We start from the raw sequence: 15,204 nt of genomic DNA, 5'->3' as shown, positions 1-15,204 counted from the left end.
ACACGAGCTTCAATTTTTAGTGTAACGAGTGGTTTTACGAGGTTGAGCATGAAGACCAAATATGTTTGTCGTGGTCTTATTAGCCGATATGTAAATTTTCATAAGAATAGGACAATTTGGTCAACAAATTTACATGTAAAAATTTTCAGGTGGGGGTGAAAAGGAAAAAGAGCCAAATAAAGTGGCAGGTTAATACATGAGGCAGGTTTATTACGCTTGAGGAGAAATTGGCTCTTTTCCAGGCCCGCCTTTTATTTTTTTGAAATTCAATTTATGAATATCTATTTAAAATGACTGTTCAGGTTAAAAACTGCGATAAAACGTGTCAGCAAAGCGAACAGGTGAATTAACTTTTTACAACGTGTCTTACATGCAAAATGACGTGTGAACAGTTTCTGAGCAACCCCTTGTTTTGTGTGTTTTGGGGGGCGGATTTTCAAAAAATTTTCCAAAATTTTGACGACCTTTTTTTTAGGTCGACCAAATTGGTTTTTCGAGCTCTCCCAAAGCACCGCAGGCAAATTTTTGAAAAAACAGTAAAAAAAAAAGCCGTTTTTGGGCACTTTTTGAAAATTGTTGACAAAAAAATAGCGTTTTTTTGGCGCGCGCTCCCCCTCAAAGTTAGTATATATTGGCGCCAAAGGCGCCTTTAGAAAACTTTTAGGGTCGGTCGGCCAAAAAGGGATTTCTGAAAAAGTATCAAAGGGGGGACCCTTTGGGTCGGCAGGGGGTCGAATCCCTGAGGGGAGGGGGGGTGTCCGCCCCGCCCTAAATCCGCCCCCATCTCACATAAGCATCAATTTTAGGGTAAGTAATTTTTACATGGTACAGATGCCGATTTCTGTAGCAATCGGACAATGTGGACAGAAAAATACTTATAATTCGCATGTGGGGAGAGGGAGCCGATTCTGGACCCTCTCTCACACTTAAAACCCAACTTTTATACAAAACAATCGAGCTATATGAACAATTTTTTTATTCGAAGTTCGAAGGTGGGGGGGCTTGCAAAACTTTGCAAATTATCATAAAAGCTCTTCAGCACATTTGAAAGTTAAGTTTGAAAATTTGAAAAAGGGTGTCATAACGCAATGGAACGTGAAGAAACCAGCTATTGTGAACAGTTAAGTTTGTCCAGTCCTTCACACTTTACAACGTAACATCACACCTGGGGGGCTATGAGAACAGCCCACAGGAAAAAATACACCAGTTCACAGTTGTTAGTTTTTTTCACCATTCCAAGTTTCACTGAAATATGACAACATTAGTAGCTTTTAAAAATTGATAGGGGGATAAGTGGAAAATAGGCATTTAATTCTGTAGGCTCTTTTGAACTCCCGCCCCCGCAAATTTTCAGTAGAAGTAATAATTGAATCTTCAGGTCGAAATGTAAATTTTACAAGCTCCTTAAATCACTATTTTTCTATCTGTAAAACGTTGCTTTTTTCAAAAACTTAGGCAAGTTAAATCCATAATTACACAAGCAAAGCTTGTGTTATAGTATGCACTTTCTTTTTTCCAACTTAAGTCGCAAATATTGGTGCGACGCAAATATTGTTGCGATAAATTGTGTTCATTTGGATCAAAAACCAGCTATTAAGTACAGCCAATGCTAAGAATATTCACAAACGATTATATTACAGTAGCAATTTAGCTCAAGGTATCATGGATCTGTAGCGTAGAGGTAGGGAAGGAGACTCACAACAAAATAAGAAGGTTCGAACCTGGGCAGGGTCGGATGTTTTTAATGAACTTTTTCGTCTACTAGTTAAAATGCGTCCGCTCTATAAATTGCGGCATCTTTATTTTTTTTTCAAATTGGCTGGTACTGCTAATGCGTCATAATTGGCTTGCGTCACCTAGCTATTCTGTAGACTCATAATTGGTGTGCTTCACATAAAGAATTTTGTAGCCTCAAAGTTTTATTCATTCAGTTTTTCCTAGTAGCGTAACGTTTTTTGTTTTGAAGAACAAAAAACTCCGACTCCACCACATTTCAATATTCATCCAACGCGCAATGAAAAAGCGCTTCTAAGCCTGTGTAATTCTTAAGGAAATTGAAATTGACTCGGATTGGTTCAAGTATCGACCTATCGCCAAATTTCCTGGTGCGTATAGCACCGCTGGTAGGATGCGTGCCCAAAAGACCAGGGTCCTTGTTTCGAATCTGTGATTGATCAGATGAGAAGTTTTCTCTGCATGTGTTTGGAAGGTTGGGATAGGCACATTCGGTTGGGTTTACGGGGACCCTCTGAATTGTGCGCGTAAGCAGAATTGAAAGAGCCTTGAGTCCAAGGGTCAGTGGGTTGTCCTACCAGTTTAGCAAAGGACTGCAGTGGAACCCCAAAGTTTCTTCGAAAAGGCAGAGGGAGATTTTATTTATGCGCAAAATCGATATTTCCACGTTTTAAATTGAAGCTATTTTTCTTGAATCTGATTGTCTAGTATTTTGTCAATCAGATTCCAGCGCCAGAATTTAGAACTGCTGCTGACAAATAGTGGCTCTGTTCTACTAAGATAGACAGAACACAGGCACCCAGATAACGCAACTTAGATAGACAGGTTGTCTCTTTGCCACTCACCAACCTTTCAAACAAGTAAAATTGTTGGGTTCCTTTTACATGCAAGTAAGAAAAGTTATCCACGTTTTACGAAAGCCTTTGAAATACAAGTAAACAAAAGCGCACCCTGTTTCCGAAATCTTTATGGTCCAAAAATATTTCTTCGGGACCCAGTTACCTTTAAGGAGCTAAACTATCATGCTTAAACCCACATTTTTTGTCTTTATTTTTGTTTTATGTTGTTTTATGGCTAAATGTGCGATGTTACTATGGCAACTATGAAGAACAAATATTATTGGTAGTCTATCAGGTGCAGATTTTGGAAAAACGGGGGGCGGATGCGGACTTTCCATCACGGCTTTGACGTATTGTCCCCCTTTGTACTAGTTTGAGACTTCAATTTTCGGCTAACCGCGCTAAAATTTGTCTAAAGGTGTATTCAGCGCCAATATATACGCCATCATTCATCCCATTAAAACAAATTCCTCGTCTTTTTGGCCGCTTTTTTCAAAAATTTGTCCGCGGCCCAAAAATTTTGCCAACAAAGGGTCTTCAAAGTGTTTTAGCATAGCTCTAAAACATTTTTGGTCGGCCTCAAAAAGACCGGTAAATTTTTCATGAATTCTTGGAAAATCTGCCCCTCGAGATAAGTGTAAAGAACGGAATGTTTTGAGGCCAAATTTGATCTTTTGCATTTTGACGTTTGGTTTCTTTTTAAGTTCAGTTCAAATTGATTAGCTGAGTGGCGTGCTCAGAAACTTTTCTAGAGGGGCGGGGGGCTGTTTTTTTTCGTTCTTTTTTAGGTCGACCATTTTGGTTTTCCGAGCTATCCGAAAATACTATAAAGACCTTATTTTGCCGCAGGAAAATTTATGAAAAAAAGCATTTATGAAGTTTTGAGTTTTTTCTTGAAAAAAATCGACCAAAAATTCTCGTTAGAAATTTTTTGAGTTTGGTCAGCCAAAAATGTATGTCGCAATTTGAGGGTATTGAGGGGGGGGGGGGGGGGTCACGCTACTGGATTTGCTCGAAGGAAGGCAAATTAAGCTCTCCAATTACGAAAATGGAAATGTTGCGAGTAAACGTGAACGACTTCTAGTTATTGGCATGGGCGGATTTAGGGGGGGGGGGGGCACATAAAGTCTCAGGGATTCGAACCCCTGCCAACCCAAAAGCTCCCCCCTTTGGTACTTTTTAAGAAATCCATTTTTGGCCGACCGACCCTAAAATTTTTCTAAAGGCGCCAATATGTTCTAATTTTGAGGGGGGAGCGCGCGCCGAAAAAACGCAATTATTTGGTCAAAATTGTCCAAAAAGTGCCTAAAAACGGCTTTTTTGACCCGTTTTTTCAAAATTTTGGCGCAGAAAATTTGGCCAAAACAGGGTTTTTTTTACTGCTTTGGGAGAGCTCGGAAAATCAATCTGATCGACCTAAAAAAAACAAAGGTCGTCAAAGTTTTAGAAAATTTTTTGAAAATCCGCCCCCCCTCGAGAAAATCTTAGATCCGCCCCTGGTTATTGGGGTTATTGTCTTTCTATGTAGGGACATCCACATGCCGGAGAAGGTGAAGGAGGCGATGCAGTTGATGGTGGCGGCCGAGAGGAAGAAACGGGCGGCCATCACTGAGTCAGAGGGCAAGAGGGCCTCCGAGATCAATGTGGCAGAGGGTGTCAAACAGGTACACTTCTAATTCTATGGTTCTATATGTACAAAGTATGTACATAAGCTTAAAGGTTAAAACGATAAAAGGAAGTAGTTGAATTAAGAACGTTAAAAAGAACAACTGAACTTCCGTTCATATCGACCGATGGTCGTAACTAAACTGGTATTAATTAAAATACCGAAGGTCATTGTAAGATACTAAAAACAAATCACAACATTTCCCACCGGGAAAAAAAAGAAACTGCAAACTAACTATATAACTCTATATACACCCTTTTCCCCCTCCGAAAATGGAAGAATTTTACAAACTGCGCGCAGAGGGTAAATATACAGAAGCAAAATAGAATCCACAATTGAAAGAGAATGTAGCAATGTACAGGGTGGCTATACAGAATTACAAAATTTACAGAATACGGTAACTAACTAAATAAAACTAATCCACAACATGTACATTAACATGTACAATTGTATCTACAGGTAAAATTAAAAAGTCCGGTGGTAAAATATAAATTACAGAATTGTTTTGTTAAGTTTGAATTGATATGTCGATTACAAGAATTGGTCCTCAAACTCATCCAATTTAGCCCTCACTTCCGAATCTATAGTCAATGAGATCTCGCTATAGTTGTCCACCTCTAGCGTGGGGTCCTTTGAGGTCGGGTAAGTTAAATTTGAGTCCGAAGAATTCTCGTGAAAGTGAGTCTTCGTGGTAGATGTTGCAAGTCTGACCGTCGGGAGAGAGTTCCTTGAAGACAAGGACAACGTAGTTTCTGCGACGAGAATCTGTCTGGAAGGCGCCTCCGCTAATGGAGTCAAAAGTTCAGAAGGAGAGTTGACCGAGAAAGTAGACCTGTGGGAGTCCGGTGGCGGAGAGAATAAGGAAGTTGACGCCCCTAGGTCGTCTTTTTCCTGCACCACGTCTATAAATCTCCGATTTCCGTAAAACTGTGGGGGGCCCACATTTCTGCGTGGTCTAGAGTTTCGGGTCTTTGGAGTCGCGCTGTTCGTCTGTTCCGGAATACTGTCTACCATAATAGGATTTTCCTGTGAGCCTTCAATAGTATTCGCATCGTGGATGACAACAATCTCCCGTGGGTCGTTGTTCACAGTCCTTTCTGAGCTCAGTAGTAGGGATTCGACAGGACCTGTAATACTTAAGCCCTGATTAGACTCGGTATGGGGATTTTGAGGTACGTTATTATTGGTCACATTGTCAAAGTAATCCTCGATTATCCTGTCCCACGAATCTAGATTTAAGGAAGATGAACCTGAAGAAAATCTTGAAGAGTCTTGAGTGGCTGTGCTCGCGGTCGGTGCGCTAGTCCCTGCTCTGGTGTTATCCGTTCTCGGGGTGCCTTGACTCGAGTGACCAGCGGGTATCGATCCAGCTTTTCTCGAATGAGTATGAAGATTATGCCCAGTGGGTGTCTGATTCACTATTATCTTTTTGGGCCCTGGGAGTATTTTTCCTTTTATAGCCAGATCCGATTTACGTAAAACGTGACCGTTGTCGAGAGTAACTGTGTGCTCTGATGAATCGATGATATCCTTCTTAACCAGATTAAAATATGGGTCCCTATTTTTCCTGTTAGACACCTTTCTATATAAGTTACCTCCCATTACTGCTTTTCTTTTTGCCAGTGGTTCTGAAGTTCGGATAGTGACGTCCGGGGTTGTGTGTAGGCTGAAAGTCCTAGCTAGTGGCATGTTTTTTTTCTGGGTCCGACGTGATGTCCTTTTCCTCGTCCAAATAGCCATCTTCTGCCACGTCGTGTAGTTCCAAGTTAGTGGCCCGCTCTTTGGACATTATAGCCTTCCCTTTATCTAAATGGTCAATATTGGACATAAAATTTTTCCACCTAGTGTTCGCTACTCTATTAAAATGCTTTTCAAACGCAGTACAGCCGATCGCAGTTTGTTTTGAGATTCTCAGATTCCAGATGATTTTCTCGATCGAATCGTTTAGAGATGGCTTGGGTACTTCGAATGACATTGCCAGTAATTTCGATTTAATTGTGTACACTAATCGTTCCACTATCCCATTGGATTTGTGGTCTCCGACAGTGCAGTAAATAATTTCTATATTAAAATTATCACAGAAGTTTTTGAAATCATGTGATAAGAAGCATGACCCATGGTCGACTCTAATTTTTCTTGGGAATCCATGAAGGTGACAGTAATCGTTTAGAATTGAAATTACGTTTCTTGTAGAGGTGTTTTTGACGATCTTGGCCGAAGGAATTTTAGTTGAACGGTCAATGCAAAGAAGGATGTATTTGTTGTTACCCCAGCACGCGTCCAACGGTCCCGCAAAATCCAATTTAATTTCTTCGTTCGCGAATGTCAACGTCGGGAGTTTCGAAATATTATGGGTGCCTAGTAACACTTTAATGTTCTTACCCGCTTTTAGACATTGGCTACATGTTCTCCCGTGATGGTAAATTTCCCGGTAAATATGCGGCCACCACAAATATTCGGCGAGGGATTTCATCCCAAACTGTCCTGGGTGAGTCTCATGTAGCATCGAATTAAGAGTTCCCCTGATGGGACGACTAATTTATTGTCTAAAAAGAGTAGCTCATCCTTCACGTGTAGGTCTTTGGTGTAGTTCTTCATGTAAGTCCCGTGTATGCCCATAGGTCGATTCCTCTTTATCGTCTCTATCAAATCCCACAGCACCTTGTCTTCTCTAGTCACGATCTGAAGCAATTTCTTCGAACAGTGGTTTTCCGGGCGAATTGGGAAATTCGGTAAATTCAGGTCGGCCTTAAATCTTCTTAAGAGGTCTGCGTGGTCGGGTGGAAGTCTGTAGTCTCTGAATTTGAGGGCGATATTATGTTCTTCGGGAATGATCAAAAGGGTTTCTTTCTTTTTGTCCATTGGGAGTTCTGGTTTTTTTTTGTTAGATGGTATGAAGTGTCTGTTTAGTAGTAAGAAATGTAAAAGGACTTTGTCCTAAAAGGTAATACTTTTAAAATTAAATTTAGAATTATCGACTGGTTGGCAAATTGTAGTGCAATTTTCTGTCCGAGAGTGATTATTGTGGCAAATTTTTATCGACTGAGCGATATAAGATATGATAGCAGCAAAAATCTTGAGATTGAGTAAAGCTAAAGAGCTATTCAACCGATTCTGACCAATCACGTCGCTTGAATTTTTGTTTCCCGACGGGATTGTATTAACTCGTGAATTAGTATTTACAGCGACCGCTGGTCTTTCCACAGAATTTACAGTAACTATTTTAGAATCTTGTTTAGTCGATAAAATGTTCTGAGTTTTGTCGATTGAAGCGACTACAAATTCGTCGTCATAATGGGAAATTGGAAGGGCTTTGCCCGAAGGAAGTCTAGATAAAAGGTCAGTAAAGCCCATGTCCTTTCCTGGTAAATGTGAAATTTTAAAATTGAATGGTAAAAGTCTGTTTACCCAACGGGTCAATCGGCTATGCATCGTTTTGTTTCCATGATTTGCCGAAAGTGCTGATAGTAATGCTTTGTGATCAGTTACTATTTGGAATTCTGTTCCGTACAGGTAGTTTCTGAATTGTTCTGTAGCCCATACGACTCCCAGCAACTCTAATTCGTTGGTCGAATATTTCATTTCATGGTTGTTTAAAAATCTGGATGCAAACGCGATTGTTTTCCACTGGTCGTCCTGTAATTGTTCTAGGGTTGCCCCTAGTCCGCTATGTGAAGCGTCCGTTTTCAGTCTTGTCTTCTCTTTTATATCGAAATGGCTGTTTTCTGCAATATTTACAATTTCAGTTTTTAACTTCTCAAACGCTATTGAATGGCTAGTATCCCATTTGTATAACGATTTTTTTTAGAAGAGGTCGAAGAGGGGAGCTTAACGTCGATAAGTTAGGGACGAATTTTACATATTGGTTTATCGAGCCGAAAAATGAACGAAGTTCAGAAATATTGTTCGGGGTTGGCAAATTTTTTATTGCGTCGGCTTTACCGACCAACGGTTGTACTCCATCGCCTGAGATCTTGAAGCCAAGCCATTCGATGTCGGATTTAAAAAGTGCGCATTTTCTCCATTTAACTGCCATGTTATTCTTATCTAATATTGATAAAATTTTGTACACTATTGATTTGTGTTCTTCCAGGGATCCACGCGAGGCTACCCGGATGTCGTCTATGTAACAATTTGTAAACAGAATATTTTTCAACAGTGAGTCCATGACCCGTTGGAATTCATTGGGCATGTCTCCCAATCCGTAAAATCCCGTTCGAAATCGATACGTTCCGGTCGTTTCGCCGCCTACTATGCTAAAATGTGCACTGTTTACTTGTTTGATCGCATAGTTTAAGTTGGCTATAGGCGTTTTTCAGGTCTAAATTACTAAACCACACTCGCCCGTTGGATTTTTCTGAAATTTGGAGGGCCATGTTATCAATCAGTTCATGGATGTTCGGCATTTGATACTTATTTTTAAAAATTTGATCATTTAAAAGCTTAGAGTCAAGTGCCAGTTTTATTGAAGTATCCTTTTTCCGAGTGATTACAATTGGGCTGATAAAATAATCTTCGTCGCATTTCTCTAATTTTATTATGTGACCTTCTTTTTCCATTCTTTTTAATTCTTCGTTCATTCCCGCGAGTAAGTGGAGTGGAACTCTTCTCCCTTTGGACTGTGTTGGTTTAAAAGGTGTGTGAAAATGGGTTACCTTTCGATCGTTAGGTATTTTCCCCACTCTAGTGAATAAGTTTTTGAACTCGTTGAAAATTTTGTCTGATAAAGAAGGCAAGTTTTTGTACTCACTCTCGAGTGTGGGTTGATTGACCATGCAGATTGGTTGGGGGCATTTCCTCTGCGTTATTTCTATGCCCAGTTTGGGTAAATTGTCGTTCCCCAATATGTTCCGCTCGTGTCCGCCGGTTATGAGGAATGGGGTTTCTTCGCTGATCCACCCATTGGACTGTGTTCTGACAATTATTTTTCCCAAAATATTGATCGTATCATTGGTGAATCCGCAGTATAGGTCTTTTATTCTTTTCTCCACTGGGTGTATCTTGAGGTTCGGGTATCTTAGTTTAATTTCGTGTAGTACATTCTGTTTTAAAAAACTTACAGGGCTTGCTGAATCTACAGGTATGTTCATATTTACAATCATATCCCAGCCGATGCCTAGGTCCAGGAGTTTCTTTGTTTCGAGGCCATTATTGTCGTAAATAGTTCTGACGCTCAGCACCGAGAAATCGTCATCATCGCTCTGTCCGTACTCATTCCACGCATTTATAACGTCGCACGATTCTTTTTCTTCCATCCACGAGTTTTCCGGAGTTGTGTATGTACAATTCTCGGTATTTACGTAATTATCTGATACAGTATTTACAGTTGGTCTCTTATTGCGTGATTTACATAATTTGGCGAAGTGTCCCTTATAATTACAGTTTTTACAGGTTATGTCCTTCGCTGGGCAAACGTTTAAGTGCCCTTTCGTAAATGTATTTCCGCATTTCATGCACGAGTTACTCCTTTCGATGTTTAAACTTGGTTCCTTTTGATATGATTGTGGTTACTAAAAGATTTAAAAGTTGTCCCGTTGGTCGATGACCGTGACATATTTGTCAGTTTCTGGTGGTTAAAATATCCCTTTTTGTCGATTAGGGCTTGGTTAAGTGCTTCCGACGGGTTTATGGTAGCTGAAAGTAGCTTCCTCTGGGTGGCTGTGTTCTTCATATTGCAAATGAAGATATCCCTTATCCATTCCGCCTCATCAGATTCCTTGATGTTGCACGTGCTGTCTAGGTCCGTCAGTGCTCCCCAGAATTGTTCGTACGACTCACGGTATTTTTGCTTTAGATTTAGTAGTTTATATCTTTCGAACGTAGTGTTGGGCGGTTTGTTAAATTCTGCGTCTAGTAAAGTCCAGAACTCAGAGAACGATATTGCTAGAATCTTGACTCTCGGGTTCTTTTGTGTAAAAACTCTTTTTCCTTCGCTCCCTATTCGTACTGTTTCATTGTGCTTTTGTTCCTGCTCTCTCTGTTGGCTTTTTCCGCGTCCGACTCGCTGCCTGTTGCTTGTTCCAAAATTGGAATTTGCGTCTCCGGTATCTCTGGTCCATGTAGGCTCTAAATCCAGATATTCTTTCGCAATGATCGCCAATTGGAATTGGTCGCTCCATTGGGTCCAGGCATGCGATGGCTCTAGAGTGTGATTAGGCCAAAAGGGGGGAGTTCCACGCACGTTCGAATCATTTGACTGCGCCATAATAAACTATTCTAATTCTATGGTTCTATATGTACAAAGTATGTACATAAGCTTAAAGGTTAAAACGATAAAAGGAAGTAGTTGAATTAAGAACGTTAAAAAGAACAACTGAACTTCCGTTCATATCGACCGATGGTCGTAACTAAACTGGTATTAATTAAAATACCGAAGGTCATTATAAGATACTAAAAACAAATCACAACAACTAAGATCAACATATAATAAGCCAAAACTTGATACTTTGGAGAAATTAAAAGAAGAAGGATGCAGGTGTGATATTTGGGTTTCTAAAGTATAAATGAGTTACTAGGGAACAGTTGTGCTTTATAACGGTACAAAATTAGTGATCTTTAATTTCGGCGTTTCTCATGCAATCCTTCATCATACTTATAACTGAAAGGGAAATCAGTTTCTTCCACAAAGGAAAGTTGAATTTTTTAAAGCCTTAACTTGAGAGAGACTATTATGTACTCCAGGGGCAGATCTAGGGTTACATCGAAGGGCGGGCGGATTTTTCTAAAAAAAAAATTCAAAAGTTTCATTTTTTCGGTCGACCAAAATGATGTTCGGAGCTGTCTTAAAACACACTCACACCATAAAGATTCTAGATAGACAACATTTTTCTCGCAGCTGGCAAATTGTTTAAAAAAAAACGGGACAAAAAGGTAGTTTTTGGGCTATTTTTGTGCTACCCTCAAGTTGGTATAGATTGGCATCAAATGTGCTCTTAGAAACATTTTAGGCTCGGTCCTAGTGGGTCTTTGGGTGGCGAGGGTGGTCGTGTTCCTGAGAGCGAGGTCCCTCTCTTAGAATATTTTATAAAGATATGTTGAAAGTTTCTGACTAAATGAGCCAGAAGTTTTATGTCGTTCTCATTTGGTTTGAGTTTTAGTTGAAAGTACAGATTTTTTAGTGGCGCTTGTAAGCGTTTTTTTGCCGTTTTTCCCCAGCGGGTTTGACCAGGGAAGCAATACTTACATAATTTTAATACAAGAAGCCGGTGTAGCACGGAATGTTTGGACCACAGTTATCATTGCAAAGAAAAAGAGAAAATTGTAAAACGAGGGATATTTTTGTTTCAAAAAAAATTCCACAGCTAATGAATTTGCAGCCGATAATTCCTCAGATTGTAGTACGATTTAGGAGCAAAATAATTACACAATCATAGCTTGTCGTATACTAAGAACTTTTTCCAACCTAAGTCGCAAATATTGTTGCGATGCAATTGTTGCCACAAAATGTGTTCATTTTGAAAGTGCTCATTTTGATCCAGCTATTAAGTAAAGCCAATATTAAGGATATTAACACCGAATATTATATTACAAATAGAACTTTAGCTTCAAGGTATCATGGATATATAGCGTAGAGGTAGTGAAGGAGACCCGCAACAAAATAAGAGGGTTCGAATCTGGGCAGGGACGGATGTTTTTAATGAAATTTTACGTATACTATTTAAAATGCGTCCGCTCTATAAATTGAGGCATGGTAGTTGGTATATATATTTTTTTAAAATTGACTGGTATTGCGAATGCGTCATAATTGATTTGCGTCACTTAGCAATTGTGTTTACTCATAATTGGCGTGCGTCACATTAGAAATTTTGTAGACTCAAAGTTTTACTCATTCAGTTTTTCCCAGTAGCATTATCGGTCATATTTTTGCTTGTGTATGCGAAGTGCAGCTTCACGTCTGTGTAAAAAGTTTATGAAAGCGGATTACTAAATAAGAAAGGCTAAGGATTTTAAATTCATTTTGTCGCTGCTTTCGTTCTAATTCGGTGTCAAAAATATCTATAAAAGAAAGTTTTAAGAAACTTTGATCTCGTCAGATTAATGGTTTTTTCGGATGTTGTAGTCGACTATTCTGAGAAGTGAGGCTCAAATGAGGGAGTCTATTAATGAGGCCAAGGGACAGGCAGAGGCCATTCTGAATGTGGCAAATGCACGCGCCAAGAGCATAGAAGCCATCAGTCAATCACTTCAACGGAAGGTAATTTACGTTTGATTTTGTTAGTTTGCTGCGATCATTTGCGAAACGGTTCTCAGTTGCTGCTGCCGTGACTTTTTTCACTATCATCTCGGGAAACCGATATTTCAATGTTGGGTTTGCCAAATTAAGTTCAGTTTTTCAAAAATAAAAAAGTTGTTGTAGACTTATAAAATTTAGTTAGTATGTACTCAATCTAATTGAAAAGTTATTAGGAGTAATGAGTGTAGTGAGTACTCTTATATAGGTCTTGGTGATTTATTTTAAATAGAAAATAATTGGTGATAAAGAGGTTTTTCCTTCCTATTTCATTGCGTTCATTGCTCTTTTTCAACTGTCAGTTGGCTAGATTTTTGGATTTGGAGTTTTGAAGATGAATTTTTATGCCTATTCGATTTTATGAACGGCTTCTTATGCATGAAGTATTTTTTACAAACATTTTACTCAATAATCTGGTTCATTTTTATAAACAAGGTTCATTTCACAACAATTTTACTACAAGAAAATTTTTATCCACTGAAATATGTAGTATTTTCATCTCAGACTTCGGGGCAATTTTCAAAAACCTACACCATAGCTTTCTTCATTGCGGATTTAGATCCCCTCTGAATTTTGGATGCAAAAAAAAACATCATTGCAAACCTTACATCTGCCGGTCAAAAGAAACTATCATATAGCGGCTTATTTGTTAAAAGATATTACCGTCCTAATATTTTTAAAGACACCGCAAAAATAGCTTTGTTTTAAAATAATTTTGAAACACCGTTTTAAACGATTTTAAAACGGCTTTAAACACCCTGTTTTAAACGTGTCAACCCTGGTTTTAAGTGCCGGCTTTTACGTTGATTTAGAACGGGATGAGTGCGGCTTCATTGGCCATTGCAGAGCAATACATAGAGGCATTTGGCAAGTTAGCTCAAGAGAACAACACCCTACTCCTGCCTGCAAACACGGGAGACATATCTTCAATGGTGTCAACGGTCAGTTACAAAGAAATATTTTCTTCAAACTAGTTTTTCTTCTCCGGACCATTTACGAATGGAGAACTTACTCTATGGCCCATGGGTTTTTTACGCGATCGTTTTTTTTTGCATTACGAAGAATTATTTCAGTCGTTGTAATAAAACTGAAAGTCTTTCAAAATTTTTTTATTAATATAGAGAGAAGAGGACAGAATCATTTTCGCCAATGAAGTGATCAAGTAAAAAACCAGATGAGTACTATTAGAAAAACGATGAATTTTAAGTGTTATTGAACGAAAATAACTTACTTTAATTCAGGTTTATTCGGAAAAAGTCTTGAAATTGCGTATGAACAATTTTAAATTTCATTTCCTAAATGGGAGGCAGATTACTCTCTCCAATAACAGAAGTGCAAATGGCGTCTAGAAATGTGAATGATTTTATTTTTCGAAAGTGGAAATTTAGTTATCAATTTGCACGCATGAAAAATCTGAAGAGAAGAGTAATTTTAAATTTTAAAGTGATCTTCTATGAAACTCGTTGTTGAAACAATAATAAAAAATCTGTCGTTTTTTGTTTCCTTGATTTCATCACTCTTACGACTGTCTCTTGATTAGCTTTAAGAGTCGATGAACGTAGTTCACTCTTATATAGTTCGCGATGTTTCTTTTTCAGGAAAAGTCCTAGAAATTTTTCAGGATCAAATTTACTTTTCGTGGTTTGACTTTTGATTTTTCTAAGTTCATATCTTTTGTTAAAAGGAAGGCAAACTCCACTATCGAACAGCTTAATTGTGAAGTTCACGAAAAACGTGATCGACTTCTAGTTTCGAATGTGGATTTTATGTTCAGATTTCTCAGCGGTTTAAAAATATACCTACTGATCCAATTTTTTCTAAGTTGGGTTATTTGTATCAAAAAAGTGCCATTCATAAACTGTTCTAGAAATTCAAAGAGCGTTAAGGGTATCAATTTGTTTCTTTGAAATTCGAAAGTTGAGATTTTTTTCAAAAACAAAACTGTTTTTTTTTTGTTCACTTGTCTTCGTTGACTCTTTTCCAACTGTCTGTTGGCTATGTTTTCATATTGGTATCGGTGAACTTAGACGCGTTTTTTTGCAATGAGAGAATTTTATGTTTGTTTTTTTTTTAGGTCGACCTCATTATTTTTTTGAACGCTATAAAATCATTACATACCTACCGTTAGAATCATCTGCATTGCATGCAAAATTTTGATGTAACTTGCAATTAGTATAAAACGAATGATCGTTTTGGCGACTTTAAGTGTCAATGAGCGTTGTGAAAACGCTTATATAGGTTTAAATGACTTTTTTCATCGAGACTCATAAAAGAAAAAAATATCACGATCTACACTACACGGACATGAAGAAACGTGAATGATATTTAAGCTCGAAAGTGGATTTAAGTTTTTATATTCTGTGCAACATTAAAAACGTGGAAAAAAAGCTTTCAATAAAATTTTGTGCGAATTTTAAAATCCTCAGAGCTTTTCTGATATGTCGCTATAGATTTTGTCGTACTTTTTGGTAAGGATCACACAGAAATGTCTCAAATTGTAACTAAATTTATATCATAGAACGAATTTTTTTTCGACCCAAGTTTCAGCCACACATCCCTAGAAATTTTTAGTTTTAATCTCAAAACGCGGCAAAAATGAACAATAATCTATCAGTACACCTTTTATGCGGATCAAAATTGGCGTTTTTTGGTTAATTTTAAGCACAATTTTCAATCTAGCTTACCAAGAAACACCAAAATAGTATGGAATCAATGTCGAAGTAGTTGCTTAAATG

The 15,204-nt window shown here is 38.4% G+C and overlaps 1 protein-coding gene across 1 annotated transcript in view; it reads left to right on the top strand.

The window, feature by feature from the left end:
* LOC134851022 (stomatin-like protein stl-1) overlaps positions 1–15,204 on the top strand; it is a 46,170-nt gene that overhangs the window by 29,897 nt on the left and 1,069 nt on the right. The window contains exons 4-6 of the mRNA XM_063866902.1: positions 4,102–4,237; positions 12,299–12,433; positions 13,282–13,410. Of these exons, the coding sequence (XP_063722972.1) occupies positions 4,102–4,237; positions 12,299–12,433; positions 13,282–13,410 (400 nt within the window). The remainder of the gene's footprint in view (positions 1–4,101; positions 4,238–12,298; positions 12,434–13,281; positions 13,411–15,204) is intronic.

This window comes from Symsagittifera roscoffensis, chromosome 7 (genome assembly GCF_963678635.1).
Source record: "Symsagittifera roscoffensis chromosome 7, txSymRosc1.1, whole genome shotgun sequence".
NCBI lineage: Eukaryota > Metazoa > Xenacoelomorpha > Acoela > Convolutidae > Symsagittifera > Symsagittifera roscoffensis.
The sequence above is the reverse complement of the archived record's forward strand: the minus strand, read 5'-3'. Positions and strand labels throughout refer to the sequence as shown.